This window comes from Myiozetetes cayanensis, unplaced genomic scaffold, assembly GCF_022539395.1.
Source record: "Myiozetetes cayanensis isolate MyiCay16 unplaced genomic scaffold, myiCay2020 scf5-8, whole genome shotgun sequence".
NCBI classification, from domain to species: domain Eukaryota; kingdom Metazoa; phylum Chordata; class Aves; order Passeriformes; family Tyrannidae; genus Myiozetetes; species Myiozetetes cayanensis.
Window position 1 is genome coordinate 45,566,689 of NW_026087742.1, and position 20,538 is coordinate 45,587,226.

The 20,538-nt window shown below is 39.2% G+C and overlaps 1 protein-coding gene across 3 annotated transcripts in view; it reads right to left on the reverse strand.

Moving 5' to 3' along the window:
* Window positions 1-20,538, reverse strand: part of ATP8A2 (ATPase phospholipid transporting 8A2) — a 318,028-nt gene that overhangs the window by 224,655 nt on the left and 72,835 nt on the right. For all 3 annotated transcript variants that reach the window (XM_050334134.1, XM_050334135.1, XM_050334136.1), the window contains 8 exons: window positions 17,913-18,018; window positions 16,469-16,551; window positions 14,794-14,843; window positions 12,662-12,731; window positions 10,819-10,903; window positions 9,448-9,587; window positions 6,073-6,211; window positions 287-351 (listed from right to left, as the gene is read on the reverse strand). In XM_050334134.1, the coding sequence (XP_050190091.1) occupies window positions 287-351; window positions 6,073-6,211; window positions 9,448-9,587; window positions 10,819-10,903; window positions 12,662-12,731; window positions 14,794-14,843; window positions 16,469-16,551; window positions 17,913-18,018 (738 nt within the window). The remainder of the gene's footprint in view (window positions 1-286; window positions 352-6,072; window positions 6,212-9,447; window positions 9,588-10,818; window positions 10,904-12,661; window positions 12,732-14,793; window positions 14,844-16,468; window positions 16,552-17,912; window positions 18,019-20,538) is intronic.

Consider the following 20,538-nt stretch of genomic DNA (forward strand, 5'->3'; position numbering starts at 1 on the left):
TAATCATAATCCTGATGGCATGCTGCATGTTTGTCCAGTTTGCAGCAGAAGTAAACCCATGAATCTCATAAGTTTCTTGTTCTGAGACTTAAGTTTGATTTGTACAGCTTGTGACTGAGACCTCAGGAATACATTTTGCACAACACACCTATGTTTTAGCATGAATTGTTTATCTTGTTACCCCTAAGGGCAAGCAAGAGGAATTCAATGATAAAGCTCGACAACTTTCCATCTTGTTAGTAACACCTCCTTCTGTCAAGAATTATAACAGAATTTGCTTACTTACATCTAGTGATTCTTCATTGACCAGGATGAGAGACATACTCTGTGAAATGAGTCTGCATGAGTACCCTGTAAGATAGAAAGAAAAAAAAAAAAACACAAAACAAGGATTTACTTTTTGGAAGACTAGCTAAGGTTGAGCTCAACCTTAAAATAAGCATCTATAGATCAGATGACAATTTACTTTTTGAGCAGTTACTCCTATCAGACAGACTGTTGGAAACATTGGTGCATAGGACACACTCCAACATGACAATTTTACTAGCAACACAGGCTGAGTTTTATCTGCACTTCCAAATATATCACTTGAGATGTTTTAATTAAAGAAAGCACCATGTGAACTAGATGAATCAAATACTGCCCTACAGCAAAAGTTATTTTATTTTTTCATCGACATTGGAGGCAGAATTGCCTTCCATGCACCACAGGAACAGATCTGAATGCACAGTTGCACCTATGCCAGATGACCAGAAGAGCACACATGGATTAGCTGGTGCTATCCAGTTCCCTTAGCCCACACTCGGGCTTGTATAAGCATTTTTTACTCTGGAGAGTTCAGTGTGGAAGGTTCTGAGCATCCCTAAAAACTACAGATCAATGACACACAGAGAGGGTCTACCAGGTCCTGTAGGAACCAGGTAACTGTAGTAGCTTATTCTTAGTGTAGGACTGGGACATGAAAGAACAAGAGCAAGTTGCCATACTCTGTAGCAGCACTCAGAAGACAGTTCTGTACAATTGCCAGGACACCAAAATGGAAAACAAAAATTCTCAAGACAAAAAAAGCCAAAACAAACAAACAAAAAAACCCAAACACCAAAATATCTTATGTCTATAGAAGTATAAGCATTTACAGAATAAAGAGTTTAATTCCCACTCATATTAATGGCAAGAGACAAATGCAAACTTGCATCAGACCAATCCCACTGCTTTATCCTAAAAGCTCACTTGTACATACAAGTTTACTTGGGATTGACACAGTCACACACTTAATAAAACAGCAGAGAATTAATTTGAAGCACACACCTTTTAGTGCTCATCTAAATTACACAGTAAAAAGAAATACAATAGTTTTGTATTTGTACTGTATACAATACAGTATACAAGTACTGTATTTGTACTTGTATAGAAATGAATTACAGCAAGTTTAAGAAGTTGCTGTCAAATAAAGTGAGATCTTAGGAAGCCTCTTACTTTTCTTATATGGAGACTGAAGGCTATTGCACTATAAGAGTAATGCCCCAGTGAGGAACCACTGCAAGGCTGACTGATTCAAAAGCATAACATGTAGTCGATGTAAAAAGATGAAGTGCCTCTTTCCATATCTTACAACAGCAACAGACAAACTGAGGCATGAAATTTTCAATGGGATTCTTGGTTCCTTAGAAAGGTCATACTGGCTCATCAACTGCAATGTAGATCATCTCCTCAGGCTACAAAGTTCTTATAATTGGGCTAGTTTTGTAGGCATAATCCAGGGTTAACATGCCTGCATGAGTGACTTCTGTCAAAAAAGCAAATCCCTCATTTTCCTTTGTGGAAGACATGCTTACAATTCCACAGCCAGGCCCTCTCAGGCGGCAGGTTTGATTACCTGCATAAGCTTAGTTTGTCCTCCATTTTCACAGCTGTGTAGACTATCAATATCAAGTGCAACCTTGCAAATACATTTTCATCTTAGTTGTGTTAACAAGCCAAGGTTTACACTATGCTTCAGATAACAATACTAAATAACACTGAACTCACACATACCTGTTGGGAAAAGGATGAAATACATTCTAATTAAGTGCAGCCTACAGCATGAAAGCTTTGCAGACAGCCTCTGATTCTGCCTGGGAACAAGTCTTAGGTGGTAGTACAGAACTGAGCAACAAACCTCCAGCAGGTATAGACAAAGCACTGACGTTTTTCTCAAGTCAGTTTGCCATTTTTAAAAGTTAGTCCCAGGCTGAAAACTCACTTCCTTATTTTCATTGAGAAGAAAAAGGGAATATTACAAGTTTAAGCACTTCCTTCCATATCAGGGAATGGCAACAGTCTTGTACAGTAGGGTGTTATAAATTCAGCGTAACTAATTCAAAAGGATTTTCTTTTGAAAGTAGCATTTGATTAGAACAGCAGCTGCAATAGCAAGCTGTCATTTCTAAACCACTGCTTCACTTTAACTCTTTTAAAATTATCAAGATGCCATTCTACAAGTCAAGCTGGTAGAAAAAAGATACTGTGGAAAACTGAGTTGCTCTGCTGTGCATCTTGGAAGTCACGGATTCAGAAGAACTTACCCTGGAACTGAGGCTATTTTGCATCTTTCTATCACATTAAAACAGGAAGGTCAAGACTGGAATAAGAGAATGTAAGCCAAGCCCAACAAGGGTTTATAGAAGATCTACACATTCTGTACAATTCCAGGACTAAGATAATATTAAAATCTAGTACTAGTGTAAAGCAAAGTAGGTAGCAACTGTGAGACTACCAGTAATAATCTTAGACATTTGCAGTAATATTTTAAAGTTTTATAATAGTTTTATAATAGTTATTACTGGCAATACTAACACAGCAAGCAAAAATACATTCTCTAACATATGTACATAGTTTTCTCAATGCTTCTGAGTAGAGTAAGATCAGCTGCTGGTTCAAAGCCAGATACAGAATGTCAATCCACACCTGTAAGTTGGTATCTAGCTCTGTAATTTCAAAGTCTGACTAAAAGTCCATAAAGCAGATGAATCAGGTACTTCTGGGACTTACTTCCCTTCAAGTGTCCTGGGAGAAAGACTGTTTTAACCAGAGTTAAAGATCATAGCCCTCAGGCATTCATACTGCAGGCATACAGAATCCAGCACCTGAGACAAGAATCATTATCCTGTGTGTTCAGAGAAGGCACAGGATACCTGATCAAACTTGCATAGGGATGTAGGCAAGTTTGCAGGCATTGCTTCAGTTTCCTCAACTGAAAAAAAAAGCAAAGTTCACCAAGAAGTGTTCTCACCTCTGAACTGGAAAGATATGAATCTGATGGATGTACTGTTAGAAGAGTAAGGAATTGGCTGGATGCCTGCATCCAAGGAGCTGCAGTCAATGGTTCAACACCCAAGGAGTTACACTCAATGGCGCAACACACAAATGAAAACCAGTAATGAGCAGTGTTCCTCAGGGGTCAGTTCTGGGACCAATACCATTCAGTATCTTCCACAGTGACACACTGTGGGATCAAGTTCACTCTGAGCAAATCTTCAGACAAGACAGAGCTGAATCGTGCAGTTGATACACTCAAGGGAAGCGATGCCACAGGAGGCACTTGGATTGGCTTGAGGAGTAGGCCTATGAGAATGTAATGAAGTTCCACAAGTGCAAGGCAAGTGCAAGGCCCTGCACCTGTACTGCAGCAATTCCAAATATCAATCAGGACACACTTGAGGATGAATGGATTGAAAGCAGCCCTACTGAGAAGTACCTGGGGATACTGAGCGATGAAAAACTGAACACAAGACCCCACCTGTAGTATTGTATCCAGCCCTGGGGCTCCCAGCACAAGACAGACATGGACCTGTTGGTGTGGGTGCAGAGGAGGGCCACAAAAACTATCAAAAGGCTAGAACATCTCTCCTAAGAAAACAGGCTGAGAGTTGGAGTTGTTCAGCCTGAAGAAGAAAAGGCTCTGGGAAGACCTTTCAATACATAAAGGGAGCTTATATGAAAGACTGAGTATGGGGTAGTGAGACTGGAACAGGTTGCCCAGACAAGTTGTGGATGCCCCATCCTTGCAAGGATTTGAGACCAGGCTGGATAGAGCTTTAAGTAACCTGATCTAGTTAAACATGTCCCTGCCCACGGCAGGAGGGTTGGACCAAGTCTTCAAAAGATCCCTTCCAACCCCAAACCCTTCTATGATTTTAAGACAGTGTTCACAACTATGAATGCACACACTAGGTAAGAGCACTCAGCTCAACTGTAGAGACTGATTAATTTTTCAGAGGAGGGATACCATTGAGTAATACTGTATTGCCATTCCCAGAAAACAAACCTGTTCCTAAAGAAGTTAATGACTGGAAATAGAGCAGTTCTGATTTTTTGTAAGCCTGCTGAGCACTAGGATGATAGTAAATAGAAATCTGTCATGGGTGTTTTTGTCTCACTGAAAGACAATGAAGATGCAGGTTGATTGAAGAAAAAAGGATGAAGCTACAAGAACACGTAACCCTTTTAAGAGTTGTTAGCAGGTCATGCTCAAAGATGCTTCTGAACCTGGAGCTCCCATTTGTTATAGGTAAGGAGTTCAAACGGTTGATCAGCATTAAAGCTTCATCATGAACATCCTCTTCACCTGCAAAATTATTGACTGGCACATGGTTGAGTAGAAGGCATACAGCCAACCACACATAAGGTCAACCACTATTCTCCAGAGAAGTCAAAAATGCAATCAGGAGAGAGACCTAGGCAAATCCTAAAAAACAAAGAATCAAGAGGAAGTTGGAAGAACAAAGTACTCCAGCTCCTTGATACACCTGCCAAGAACTCAAATACAGCTCAATACACACACATATCCATACAGCAAGCAAGACTCCATAAGGATAGCCTCCACACACAATGAGAAAGTGAAAATACTTTTCACTCCCCAGATAGCATATGAACATGTGGGTTGGGTTTTAAGTGCAACGTTTATTAATGAGTTACATACAAAAACCTGGAAGGCTGCCACATGTTTGTACTTTCAATCTAACTTGAACATGAAGCCAGTTTCAGTACCAAACTGTACATTAAACAAAGTGATAATTTAGAAGTTTCAATAGAGATGCTTATTCCCTTCAAGTTACTATAATAAAAGAAACAACAAACTAACAGTTTTTAAAAGAGAAGCTAGAAGTTAGTCTCCTTCACAGCATTCAGAAAAAGCTCATTTACTTGTGTTCAAGCTACCTGTTGTTGGTTGATATATCGACTTATTTGAGGTACTTATGCCAGAATCTGTAGATACATTTTTTTCAGTAGTTAAAAGATGATGCTTCCCTCCTCTCATTGACTACTACTTGTAAAGAAAGCAAAATCTGCATAGTGATTCAAACCAGATAACTAGCCTTTAAATCAACTGTCTACTGAAGCCATCCACCTTATTTCTACTACAACTGTAACAGTTAATTTCATCTCTTGGTACTAACTTCAACATACGAAGACACATGAGACAAGAAAGTCTGGGTTATACCTCAATAAAACAACCCATATTGATCTACACATGCACACTCAATAGCAAGCATCAGTAGGAAAACACTTCCACTAACAATCACAATATACTCAACTAATAGATGTGCCATCAGGGTCAATTATTTAAGCTTCCACCTCCTTTCACAGACATGGTTTGCAAGAACCTGTAATCTATACACTTTGCATTACCATATTTCCCATCATATCCCAAACTCTATTAGAGCCTAGAAAAGGCAGTGAGTCAGAGAAAAAAACTCTAAACCAGTTTCATACAATGCACAGAATACCTGAAAGAGTCTGTTTGAGCTCTTTGGTTTTCATCAGAAAGCAGAGTTATCTATATTCATTCCATAAAAGAGTTGCATCTAATCAAGAGCAGAAATGTCCCTTTTGCCTTAAAAAACCAAAAAATCTGAATATAGCCTGATACTCAGACTGAAGATTTCACTAAAAAACCCCTTCTCCAAACTCATGCAGATGAACCATTCTATATGAAGCAGTCCAGATTTTTTTGAAAATCCCACACAGCACATCTTGTATGTAACCTGTTATGCATCAGACAAATTCAAGACTAACTAGAAAGATGGATACCTATATTGAGAGCTGTTTCCTGTTTGTCACCTGTCAGAATCCATATCTTAATTTCTGCCTTTATTAATGTGGCTATTGTTTCTGGGACACCTGCTTGCAGGCGATCTTCAATGGCTGTAGCTCCAAGAAGCAGCAAATCCTGAAAAAAAATACAAAAGGATTTGAGGGATTGTTTTCTGAAGATAAACCTCTGTGTGGAACACACTCAAAAAGGAATTAAGACAGCATGTTGCCTCCCATTGTTAATACTGCATTTTGACGAGCAACGTTACAGTAAATTTCTGGTGTGGTTATTCTACTTCCTCTGCACACAATTCCCATTTCAAGAGGTACAGAATGGAACAGAGCGTTTCTGATCAGAAAGATGGCAACATTTCAAGAATAATTAATTGGAGCTATAAAACTTAAAGCTAACCTATGGATGAACATATATACTAGAGCATTCACTAATCACCATAGCAACATGATGAGTGGTCACAGTTTATGCATTTAAGCTCACAAAACAAGTCATTTGGCATCACATCATTTAAACTAATTTCTGTCCATAAAATGTACATACAGACTGGATACAATCACTCAAAGCAAAAATTATTGCAACTATTTATGGATATAATCACTACGTTTATGTCATACAAGTGGTATGAACGTTAATCAATCCAAGTATCTCTAGTCAATGTACAGGTGTCTGCCAGAAAAGCATGCCTCATACAATGAATTTAAAACTACAGAGTTTGCCATATTCTTATGCAATTCTAAAGTAATTTCTTGAAGAGATTTGGCTACCTCACAGAAAAAAAAAGTGAGGCAGAAAAAACAGCTAAGAAATAAACCTTGTCAAAAGGTACAGTCTACACAGATTTTACCTTTAAAAGCATATTAATGATTCCTTAGACATGCAAAGATCTTTAATTTAACATAAATTGAGATAAATTGAGTTTAGGTATAATGTGTTGCTTCAGTAATTGCACAGGAAAAGGACAAGCTTCTATTCTTGGTAGAGACTAAAATTATTCAACAAATGAAGACAGATGAAGTGAACAGTAGTAGTTAGGAAAGTTACTGTTGTTCAGCCTGGAGATGATGAGGCTCCAGGGTGACCTTATCATGGTCTTTCTATATAAAAAGTGGGCTTATACAAAACATGGATAAAGACAGCTGAAGTGGCAGGACAAGGAGTGATGCTTCTAAACTGAAAAAGATGAGGGTGGTGAGACACTGAATAGGTTGCCAAGAGAAGTGGTGGATGCCCCATTCCTAGAAGTGTTCCAGGACAAGCTGGGTAGAGATTTGAGCAATCTGGTTTACTCAAATGCGTCCCTGTCCATGATGAGGGGGGAGTTTACAACTAGATGACCTTTAAAGGCCCCTTTGAACCCAAACCCTTCTATGATACCATGAAGAGGGCATTAAAGCAGCTTCTGCTTGTATGAATCTACGCATGCTCAAAGAACAGAAGAGCAAATTGTTATTCATACAGGTGTGTAAGTTGGCATTAGCTGCAGGTCTTAACACAGCTTCATTTTTGTTATGAGATATTCAGCTGGTAAAGGCAGCAGAATCAACTCATGCAAGTTATCATGCTTTAGTACCCTACAGCCTCCCAATGAAATGTTAAGCCCTAAAAATGCTCTCAACATTGCTACAAAGAGAATCCAAGTGTGCAATTGTACATTGTCTTTTTTTCCCCAAATCACTTGTTAAACAGCTAAACATGACAGCACAGGGATCAGCATGGTTGAGCTACCTGACCAGGGGAGTTACTAAAGTCCCCTAAAGGGCCACCAAAGCCCTCTCAGCCAGCGTACAGCTGGGGAAGGAAGCCAGTTCAACTTTGTCGCTACATGTGCACTTGTACTATGATCCAGCCATCTCAACACTTAGACTGATAAAGTAGCTCTCTTGCTCTCAATTTGAGCCCTTATATGAAAAAAAAAAAATCAGCCTGTTAAAATACATTATATTTTATGTTACAGCCACAGGCCAGTTTATCTGGAAATACCCTGTTCCTTGGTATGAGCAGCAAGCAAACAATAACAGGAAAGGCATACAGTGGATAGTTCTTGTCAGTACAGCACCAAGTCAAAAACTCCAACTTTAAAACCCATGCGTGAGTTCCCTGTTTTTCAAGATACTGGATTGTGAAAAAAGGTGGAAGGTAGATGACCAAAAGTGATCTAAGGTTTTAGAACACACTTCAAAGTCAAGTTAAAGCCATCTTCATGTTTCACCTCAGTGACAACAGAGGAGTACAAGAACAGCAGAATGCTGAAAGGAGCTACCCAGAATTAATGATTAGACACCCACTGTTGCTGACTCTAACATCAAAGAAGATTTTTAGGCATTACTTTGAAGAGACAGACTCAATCTTCAGCTCTTGCTGAAAGAGTTCTTGGAGCTTTTCTGTTACCCTGTGACAATGAACTCCGCTCCTAGTCTCAGCCTCCTCATGATGTCCCCCATCCCTGGAAGTATTCAAGACCAGCTTGGATTCAACTCTGAGCAACCTGGTCTAGTGAAAGGTGTCCCTGCCCATCACAGGAGGTTGGAACTCAATGATCTTTAAGGTCCCTTCCAAACCAGGTCATTCTATGATTCTGCCCCAATAAAAAAGAGTGCTCCAGAACTTAAGCAGCACTTTTAATATTAATTTTAAAATAAACTGAATTTCAAAGTATGGTTAAAGAAACTACTAAATAAAATGAGACTGAAATACCTGAAGCAAGGGACAAGAGTATAAACACGTGTAGGTGAGGAGCGTGACTACCAGCATTTCAGAAAGCAGCAAGACCAACAAGGCTCAGGGAAACACTGGCCCCTAGTGTTGGCACTTGAACATTTAAGTCTATGTGGAATCAGCGTTACAAATTGCTCCTCTGATACCTACCTTCCCTTTCCAAAATTAGGAGTTCTGCAATTTTCACAGAGTGCAGTTTATCCACCTTTTTTTCAGTCCACGCAACTTCAGGCTTTGGTAAGCACTTCATTGTGCCTACAATGAAGCCTTCAGAAAACCTGAACTGTGACTGCTGTATGAAAAGCAGTGTATCTCTTCGTACATGAGAATTTAGTGCAACACAATGATTTTTATACATATGCTTTATCAAGTTACAAAAATCTCACACAATAAAGCAAGATAAAAAACGTGTGTGAAAAGCTTTTATAAGTAGAAATTAATTTTTTATCTGTAAATTTGTCTCAGACTTACGAATTAAAACTTGAGAGATCTATGGACTGAACAGGCTGCCATCTAAGAACATCTTTTCAGTTTCTCATCTATAAAATTAACAGTTTATTTTATCATATAAAGCCCAAATTCCACTGAAAAATACACATATAAGGGAACCTGCATCCAATCATCAAAGAAGTATGTTTTACCTTTTCAATGATCTCATAGCACTCCTCCAGTTTCTGAGTTCTGTCTTTCAGAACTGTACTCGATTCATTGTAGACATTCAACCACTCCCTGTAAGACTTCTCAGATAGATCTGCATAAGCAATGCATAACGTCCTCAGACCTACAAAACATTACCCGTAGTAAAATTACACTGAGAATCATCAAACCATTGCCCTAATGAATGCTAAATCCTAATCCTCTCACTGGAACAACAGGAGCTATTAACACAGACTGTTAAACTCTGGATTCTACAAAATCTCCCTTGACATTTTTAAAGCACTTAAATTTCCACAAACGTCAACCAAAAGTCTGGCTCATTTCATTACTAATGTTGGTGCAAATCAAGACAGTCTAACAGATAAAAACATAGATGTCTCCAGTCCCTGATTTTCACTGTTGCAATCTAGCCCTACTTGACCAACAAAAGCCATCTTTAACTTTTTAAGTGAGCATGAAAACAAGTCTGGCTTTCATGTATTTTTAAGATCAAATTAAAAAACTGGCTACATACTGTGACTGGACACATTAGTCAAACATACTGCATCATCCACGTTTTCTTTTAGCAAAACTGATTTCTTCTTCAGTGTATAAATCTAACTTGCATTAATAATGGGAGTTAGACATGTATGATATAATGAATAGGGTCTGTGAAGTATGAAAACCAATTTATTAGACCACTGACAAAAATTTACATAGAGAAGTAATGATTTTTTTTTTTCCTAGCATGAATCAAGTAGAAATGAGTGTGTGCCATAAAATACAAAAATTTCATTACCGGGAATGTGGGAGTCTGCAAAAAATATATATTTAAAAACTGAATTATGTTTTCAGACTTAGGAAGAAAACCACTGGTTCATGGTTTTACTATAGCACAAGTATCTTGTACTATTGCAGAAGAGGGAACAAAGCCAAGTTCCCTGTGAACAGAGGTGTTAAATCAGTCAAAGGCCTTACAGACCACTTCAGGTCATCTTTGATGTCTCGGTCTACAAGGCTTCCCAGCATGTTCAGATTATTACTCTGCTTCGTAAAGCCAGGGACTCTGGCACTCAACTTTTACAACTCTAACTCCAGTGTAGTTGAGTTGTTCCGGGCGATACGACTTATACCCTTTCCCTTCATCAGGGACAGAGAGAACACCATCTCTTCCACTTCCCTACTGAAATCACACAGAAGCAGGGCAAAAACCTCCCTAGTCTTAAAGTCATCCTACAGTTGTTAAATTGCCGATTACACACGTCTTGATTTATCTTCATAATTGTCTTATTTGACACTACTTATCTTAGACAATGCAGAAAATGCTACAAGTAATTTGATAAAACTGAATTCTCAGTGCATGTTGTTTCTCTTACCTTCTGTTGCGAAGTATTCAAGATGGCACAGAGTTTGCTCCATATACTGGGAATCTTTTGAAAGCCTCTCAAAAATTACATTATCCTATTAAAACCAAATTCATTACAACAGAGTAAGTCTACATATGAAGTTTCCATTTTTGTATTTACAAGCTCAAGTGAAGCAACCTGAATGGACTTGCTAATATCAAAATCAAGACTATATTTATAAGTAATAAATTTAGTTTTTAGAGATTCTGATTTTATTAAGTCATTTGGGTTGTGTCCAGTGGCAGGGATACTGCATCCACTTTAAATAATGAGGACAGAAGTACACTCTGCCTTTCTCCCCTCTTTCCATTAAAAAGTCACCATTATTGGACATTACAGAACGTTTGTCTCTTAGTTACTAAGCCAATCTATTGATTTTCAGAGAGTAAGTGTCTGATCTTAAGTTCAGTACATACTGTAGTCCCATACAGAAGAGTTTCCTGCAATCCTTTCTAGAAAAGATTTCCACTGATTTTAAAAATTAAGAGGCAGAAACACTGATCTCACTCTACTGCGAAATTCTCTCAGAAACAACTTTCCTCCTGCAACAGCTTTCTTCATCACTAAATCAAAAGACAATTGAAAAGGCTAACAGCTGCAATCAAAATACAGCACCATCAGCCTGTGTATCTAGTGTCTCTGGATTCCATTCTGCAACTACCAGAACAAGTTGCTATAAACATGTAAAACACTGAAACCCTACTTTTACTCATACTCATAGCTCTTAAGCTAAGTAAACAGATCTACATCTAGCATTGATTAGAGACAGGAATACAAACCAATTTACTATGGAAGCAACAGGACAGAGGATGACTACCAGACTGCGCAACAGTTAATGCAAAACAGGCAGTTAACTTACACCTCAGATGAGTGGCAGATGCAGCAGACAAACCACCACATTACCTTAATCATTGCAACACTTATGCTCTGTTAGTACGTCTAGGGTTGCTCATATGGAAGACAAGATGAAATTTGGTACTACAAACTGTCCTCTTCTCCATTCCCTCCAGTGCCACACTCCAAAAAACAGTGTTAATTGAGGCACAGCATGAACAACAAGCAGTTGCTAGTCTGGGTGGTCCTACTAGACGTACAACTGTAAACTAATACACAATGGCAGCAGTCTTAATACACTTTCACCACTCCAGCATGAAGCCAGCACGTCTTTATCAAATCAGGGGAGGTAAACTGAAGCAATAGAGCAGTGCACCCAGACCTATATGTCAGGACAAATTCCAGTAAACCAGATCCTTACAGAGGTCAGAAACAGTTTTTCCCTGTTGAAAAAAAAGGCAGGTCCATAGTTTTCCACTGAAATTAGAACCATTCTCTGGCTGTGGACAATGTTAGTTTTGCAGACTTTGTACTGTGGTAAGTTATTGCTCTTGTCAGTGAAGACAGAAGCACAACATGGAGCAAGTCATGATGACAAACAACAGCAGGTGTAAAGGTGCAAGAGAACCAAGCCAACAGCCAACCACTTGAGAACAGATTTTAATATTATAAATTCAGACAACAGCATTTAGTCCAGCTGCTGAACTCCCACAGCACAGCTGGGTGAAATCTTGACTCGGCTGAAGTAAAGGGTACTGATCCCATTAGTTTCAGGATTTTAACTGGGCTGCAGAAAGCCTAGCAATCTTCCTGCCTGCAAAAGGAGTCAGAGGAAGAATGACAGCTCTCTTAAATCACTTGGCCTTAAACAGAAAGCTAACAGGTATTATGTATGAGACATGAAATGTCAGTATCAGCCACAGCTGTTGAAACAATAACTGGTAGTGTGAGTTCTCCATTAGGCAGCATAATTACTTACAGCCCCTTTGCAGTAGAGACGTAGTTGTCCTGCCGGAGTTCGAACAATCACTGACATTCTCTTCCTGTTGCTATTGAAAAAAAATATTTGCTTTCATTAGTCAAAGTGATCAAGAGGAATTCCTGTTCTAGGCAATGAATTTTCTCACATGTGTTTCGTGCATCTGAGATAGGATAAGATAAAGGAGTAGTAACTTAAGATCACACAACCCTCGACAGCAAGAAGAAATACTAAATTGCCCATTTCCAGCTTCAGCCCTATGGCTCCTGTTGGCAAGCACTTAACCAGAACACAGACTTACACCCAAATGCAAGCAAGAAAAAGGCAAGATAGGATAAAACACTCTGGAAAAATGGGAGTCACATTTAGTCTCAACTTCTTCTTATTCCTCTAGGAAAATTGTTTTGGGAACTCACTCTAGAAATAGAATCATTAAGGTTGGACGCATCTTTATTAAATGCGTAACAGACATTAAAACAACCATCCACTGTCAAGGGCAGTTATTTAACTTCCTAACTCGAAAGCTACATTGGTCTACTCAGACCTATACAGCTGCAATTATATAGAAGGAAGCCAGACCTCCTGAGCAAGGCTGCTTATCAGGACAGTCAAGCTTGGCATATATCTTAAAAATAACAAATGTGGACAATAGCATACCATACATAGACATTTAACAAAGGAACATAAGCAAGGACAGGGGTTTTTAAAGAAAATTTTTGGCATTTTACTTAGTAATCTCTCCTTTAAAAGATCTACTAGAAAAAACACAACACAACTTGTAAGAGGCAGACACAAACAAATCAACTCTCATCAAGGAAATCCTAGGAACATGTGGTTTTGTATAAACCTTTTTCTTAGCAAAAGGACAACTCAGAAGCATCCTCCTACCTCATTCCCTTTTTGCCAATGTGTACAAACAGATCAGAGTGTAGAGCAATCTTCCTTCTCCTCTTCAAGTTGCTCTGAGAGATCTAGTCTCTTTTTACAGGTCAAGAGCAATGTGTAAGTAGGCAAGCTCTTGGCATGTATCATAAGATAAAACAATCCTTTCTGAGACTTTCCAAAGAGGGGAGCAATTAGCTGTAGTCAGAATTTCTGCAACATGCTAATGACACTGGGAAGCTTTCATACGCTTTTTGAAATCTAATTGTAGGAACTTCCTCACCAGTCCAATGGAAAGTTGCTACACGCATGGGAGAACTAAGACAGCTTTTTTTCTGCTGCAAGCAGGCTACAGCTATTCCTGTTAGAGACATCAGGGTACTGTGGTCAGCTTGTCAGAAACCCCCAAAGACTCTTCTAGTGCCTTTCTACACAGTTTTCAGAAGTATCTTACGTAGCTACATTATGTAGTAGCAAAGAGGAAAGTAGTCAAGAATAATCTTCAAAGCAAGCCAGCACACAAGAAAAGATGCCTACCCAAATATTCCCCACCTCTAGTTTTATATAGTCCTTTTGAGCAAAACCAGCCAATTCAAAGACAGCAGAGGACAAGAGTTCAAGGCTTTAATCCACAGTAAGAGTAGGGGGGAAAAAAAAAAAAAACCAAAAAAACCAAAAAAGACTTCTGACTAGTACCATCCAAACTGATATAACTTATCAACTGACAAAGAAAATCATCTCCAGTGATTTAGGGGTCCATTTCAAACAAAGCTTCTTGCTACACAAGCAATGCCCATCCTAATGAGCCTGACAAGCTAGAAGTGTTTGCAATGTTTGTATTTTCATAGATGGAGTGGTTCTTAAAAAGGGGTACGTCCAGTTGTAGTTTCCATCTACTCAGAAACAAGTAATCTACAGAAGATGCATAAAAGCATAATCTCAAAGCTGTTCTTCAAGCAGACAAGTAAAACATCAGGATATCCACAAGTTACAGCAAAACACTTCCAGAGCAGCAACATTCCAATAAATCAACAGAGACGAAGTGGCAAGGAAGAGTTTCATGCTCACATGCCACAGCCACCAGCTCTGTACTCATCCTACATCAGAAATGAGAAGACGGAGGGGCAGGACAAAAAATAACAACGTTGTGCTTTCCTATTGCATCAGCTGTATCTTTTTTATCTCAGTAACATGTTTACAAGAAGGGTATTCTTATTATGCTGCATTTAGTATATTAGAGGAAAACTCACCTGGAAAACTCCAGCACATTAAGAATTTCAAAGGTTTTCTCTTTCCCCAGCTACAAAAGAAAGCATACTATTATAAGTACAATCCACATTATGTTCTCACACGTGTAAACATGCAAGCTGCTCAGGCCTCTCTCACACAACCCCGTACGATAACAGTGGCAATGGCTCCCTCTGCTGGTTAAATCATGCAGGGCCCTATTTCATGGACTTTCTTCAACATTCAGTATTGTGGCATCCTTCATTTACTACTGCTACACCGTTACAATGGAATTAATATCTTACTGCAAAACGATAAGCATGCTCTGAAAGGCAAGCTGCATATTTAGTTCTTAACAGCCATCAAAAGGCTGTGAACATTTTTTCCAAGTTAAATAAACATAACTCTTCAGACTTGGTATTACAATAACCTTTGACTGAACTCCCTTAGCATTTCTTTTACTTGAATTTACAAGAAAGTTAATTATATTTTTCGTGGCAAAAAAGAAAGTTAACTGAGGAGAAATTCCTCTTATCACCAACAACTCTCTGCTAGGGTTGATCATGAACCACCTGAAGAACCAACCAGATTTCAAAACACCTGCCATACCTGTTACATAACAGACAGAAGGAGCAGTAGGAATTACTGGAGTCTCAGAACTCCAGTGGTATTTGCAGCACCAGGTTAAAGAAAGTGCTGCAGTAAAATCTAATTGCAGTACAGACTTATGTCCTACAAGGCACATATCAATTCAGCAGTATCCCCAAGACCAAAAGGCACCTCCAACCCATATTACATGTGCTGCCACTGATATAGGCAATAAGGAGGGACAGGAACCTCTGGGAGTGACAGCTTTTATTGCTGGCTGTAGACTGACCAGGCTCCTGACTTGGTATTAGGAGTATAAAGCTAAGCCAGGTAGGCCCTAGCTCTTCCTGCAGAGAAGCACCTAGATAGCTCTAGATCACTGCTCATCCCAAGTTCTTCCCTTTAAACTAAGAAGCAATTTCTGAGAAATTGTAAAAAGTTTGTGACAAGTCACAGAGGTTGTTTTTTAAGAGCTTATCTTGACAGTGTTCCAAAGAATTTGAAAGTGACCACACCCAAGAGAACGACAAAAACACATCCATCACTTGTAATAAGCACCCTACTAGCTGCATCTGTATAAATCTGGAGTCACTTTAGCTCAGACTGCAACTTGAGTCTGAATATGGCCTGTGAGTTTGAGACTGTGTCAACTGTAATCCCTTAACTACGCATCCCTGCATACAGAGCTTGTTGAGTAGATAATCTTAAGAAGACGCAGAACATCTTACTCAGAAGAAAAAAAATTCCTTCTAATACAAGAAATGAAACATTTAGAAGAATTGTAACCACTAAACATAATAGTCAGCCAGACACGTGAATTTGCTTCTGAGTGTGAGTGTTCCCGTCCGTGCCTACCAGACAAGGAAAATTTATTTTTCAGGCACAACTGCTGTTATTTCCCTTGTACACTTGCAATGTCCTATTGCCCACGCCACACAGAAGGGTAAAGGACTTCGCATCTCCAGACAGATTTAAACAACTTCTCCCCATGTGCAAAAGCCTTTTACATGTAAGCATCCCAAGGACTCTGCTGCCTCACAGAAGCCATACAGGACATATTTATGCTCTGCATGAGCTTGGCAGCCTGTGCCATGCACATCTACCACTTACCGCATCAATGATAACCGAATGTGGAGTCCGTCCTGTGAAGACATAACCAAGTTTTTTTGCTCCTTTCACCAATGCCCCTTCATCTGCCAAAACAAACAAAAGGCTTAAATTTCATCTGGTATGTGAGAGAGGCCTCCAAACCCCATATTAAATATGCCAGACTGCCAAAACAGAAGTCCCATTTCCCATATACTCTCCTGTGTACAGTTGCTCGAGTAGCTGTGCAGACCCTTCCACAAAAAATATTCAACGCTTAGTTCTACAAAGGCCATGTAATATCAATGACACAAACTTTGTACTCAATCCATATAAAATATCCTGTAACTACTGAAGCATTCAACTCTATTCTTTGGAGGAATATACTTTTCTACACAAAGAAGGGGAAACACCTGTTCAGAAAGCAAGATCAAAGCTATGTTGTTACTCTAAATTCCTACAATATACCTTTAAGCCATTTTCTGCTGTAAAGGCACTAAGTTCACATGCTATAGAAATGCAGCATTGTCTTCTGGGGACTGAAATGAGCAGTGTCATTAGGAGCTCAAATAACAGAGCTGAAACCAGAGCCAACACTTTGTACCTCCAGTAGGTACGTACAGAGCCTCATTAAGAAGCAAATATCATTAAGCACAACCACCATACATGTGAATTTAGTGCCCAATTTAAGAAACCCTAATGTCTCTACAGTACTCTCAGTCTCCTCATGCTTCATCACATTGACCAGAGCTTCCTTACACAGGCTCTTCACCCTACTTTTCAGACACACTTTTAAGACATAAATGAGAAATGATAATCCTCATTGAGTGAGAATCCTCACTCAAAACACCACTGCAGCAATTCTAGAAATATCCTCACTAACAGAAATAAAACTGATGGAGATCAGGGTCATGCTGTTCTGCATTCTGGCAATGCCTATACTCTTCAATACCTCTGTGCTAACTTAAAGGAGAAAAAAAATGTGTCAAGGGCAGGCCTGAATGGGGCCAGGACTCTGCTATTGGTTATACCGTGTCACGTATCAGCACTTGGTTGCTTCCTACTTTGCTTTACGCAGATACTACTAGATCGAGAGAGACAATCTGCACTTATGCCAAATAAAGCAAGTAATTGTTAATGCAGAAACAAATAATTACTTCCATAAATCAGCTCAAATCAGCTCTGCAGACTCAAAGTTTTACTTTTATTTTTCATCCCCACAGGAAGGCCAGAGTAGAAGGCATCATGAGCCCAGCTTATCTCTAAAGAAACATCATGGACGCTGTAGTTTTGAAGAAGACATTCAAAAGCAGCATGTACTGATGACAGGAGAAGACAGACCTACTGCTAGCATCATGGGGGGCATCCTGCTTTCAAAATCAATGATCTTCACAGAAATTTATGGACCTCCAGTCTACCTTCTACTCCTTGAACTCCTTCCCTCCCGAAAAAGAAAGCAAGGACCAACCTGGAGAGGAGGCCTGGTAGATGATTGTATTTCCTTGTCTCTCAGGAACAACAGTATGACACACAGCCAGCAGCGTGAGGAACTCCTGTATGTGTACAGCTGTGGGCTAGACCAAACACCAGGAGAGTGAGGTTTAGCATTACATACAGACTGAGGCATCTATTCACTAAACTGAGAAGACCACAGAGGTACCACAAACCAAAAAAAAATTGTTCTGTTCTCTATTTACAGCAGATCAAGACAGCAGAGTTCAGGGCCAGCACTGACAAATTAAGAGTGTTAATGATAAAGACCTCACTTAAGCTGAAGAGAGATGAGAAGCCAGAATATTCCCCCACCTCCCCAAATATAAAACCATTAGTTCTGTAGCACCCCAAGCTTCATATAGGTGAAGACATGTGCCACAAGCTGACAACAACCTAGCAAACAGGAAATATTACTATGGCAGTTTCTAATAGAGTGACAGTAACCACACCAGAATTAAACTTGATGCAACTGCACCATTAACAATGAAAATCCAGAGGTGACAGCCACTGAATAGCCAGTAGAAGGCAACATCACATGCCCTTCCACAGGAATACAGCATCCAACCAAGCATAAAATTAATCAATGGTCCCTACATATTCAGCATCAGCATCACAGAATATAGAACACTGTTCACAGCCATCCTCATCACAGTTTAGATAGATACGAGGTGTGCAACTCAAAGATGCTACAGCACTTCAATCACAGGTCTCTCATCAGCCAACTCTGGCAACTGTAGCTACAGCAATTTGAAATTGAGTCCCCTACCCCTTTCCTCCATCTCTGGCATAGTATTTATAGTGTTACAGCAGTCAAAAATGGTACTCAGCTACCCAGCTCAAAACCAGGCACAACTGGTTCACTTCAGCTAAAGTGAACACATGGTTCCCCTTCCCCAACTCTGGTGTAACCATAACATCCACACTTGGTAGCTTCAGCATCTTCCTCACAGCAGCCATTTGCTCAGTGACTGAGTCAGACATGAACTTAGTCATCCCACCTTTGCAGAAAGCCTTACTTGACTTTGGAAGCTAGATGACATTTTTATGTGCAAAAATTCTGTGAGAGTTCACAAAGTTTTTATCAGCAGAGGATACACACTGGCAATATCAAGGTTTAATTAGTAGGAAGTAAATTACTAAAAAAGCCACAAAACCACGTCAGCTGGCAAACACTGTGTTAACATGTAAACAAGTAAGAGTATTAGAAAATAGTGTAATAAAAAGACTGAAGATCATAGACCTATACCTATGTTTTACTTCATCTACTTTGTCATGAAGATTTTCAAAGTAACTGTTTCACACAGGACCTTTACCTTTACATATTGAAACCTCCAAATTGTATGGTCACATGCCGCTAAAATAACAACAGTTGTAACTTGGTGACATGCTGGGAGTGCAGAGGTTGTGTTCAAGAAAATTAATAAATAGAATATAATCAGAGAGTAGTGTGTAAAATGTTAAGTCCACAGCAAATTACAAACAGGAGATTACTGCTTCTCCATTATTTCCAGTGAAAGCAAATGAAGTTTTATCTCCATCTCAAAATGCAGAGCCTGCCAAAATCTCATTTCAGCATCCAGATCTTTGGTGTGCTTCTTACACTTTTATCACCTAGCCCCTTAACACGCTTTCACAGTATGTGCTCTATTGGCTAAAACAACATGTCTCAGTAATGACAAGGATTTGAATTTTTCCTATGTCTATATTTATGTTTTCAAGTTAGCAACATAATTTGCTGCTGTGTTGATATTTTCACAGCTCACAGTGTATTACAGGGCAACTTTCCAATTCTATTGCAACAGATACCCAGAGCCCCAGCTTATCACAACAGCTCCTCCACACAGCTGTCACTTGTTTCCTTTCTATATTGTTCCAGTACTGACAATATTTGTTGCACAGGCATGAATCAGGGTAGATCACTCAAATTTTCAGATCTGTGAACAGAACATTCATTAATGGGTTCTGTGGCAACACATCCCTTCCAACATGCCAAGTGTAACCCCAGTACAGGACAGAAGTCCCACAAGTTAACTGATCCTACTTGATTATTTATTTTCCTCTATTAATTCTCTGATATTTTAGTAGTCAAGTTTTTACTGATGGTCTCAGATACATTTCTTACATTTGTTAAGGTCAGCCTTATTTCTTCCCACCCCAGTTTTTCCATCTCTGTTTATCTGTAGCTGGAACAAAGTTTGCATATTTTAGTCTCTTTTTCATCAGACCTACCAATAAGTAGTTCTCAATTTAAGTGCCTTTTCCCTCTCATCCCTGTGTGACAACAGCTCTGGGTAAAAGCCATTGCTTCTTTCTCTGGTTCTGTGGGGGGTTTTTTTTGTGGGTTTTTTGGTGGTGGTGGTGGTGTTGTTTTGTTTTGGTTTTTTTTCCAAAGGTCTGTGAAAAAATTCATGTACAAGCACCTATACCAGAGATATACCCCAGTGGCTAAATTATTTTGCTTACTGCCCCTACAAGCTGAGAACCACATATACATTGAAACAGTCTCCTATTTCTGGAAGCAGTTCTTGGATTACTATCTACAACACATAATCCTTTGTGAAAGCAAAGTTTAGCTATCTAGAAGGCACAGCAATAATTGT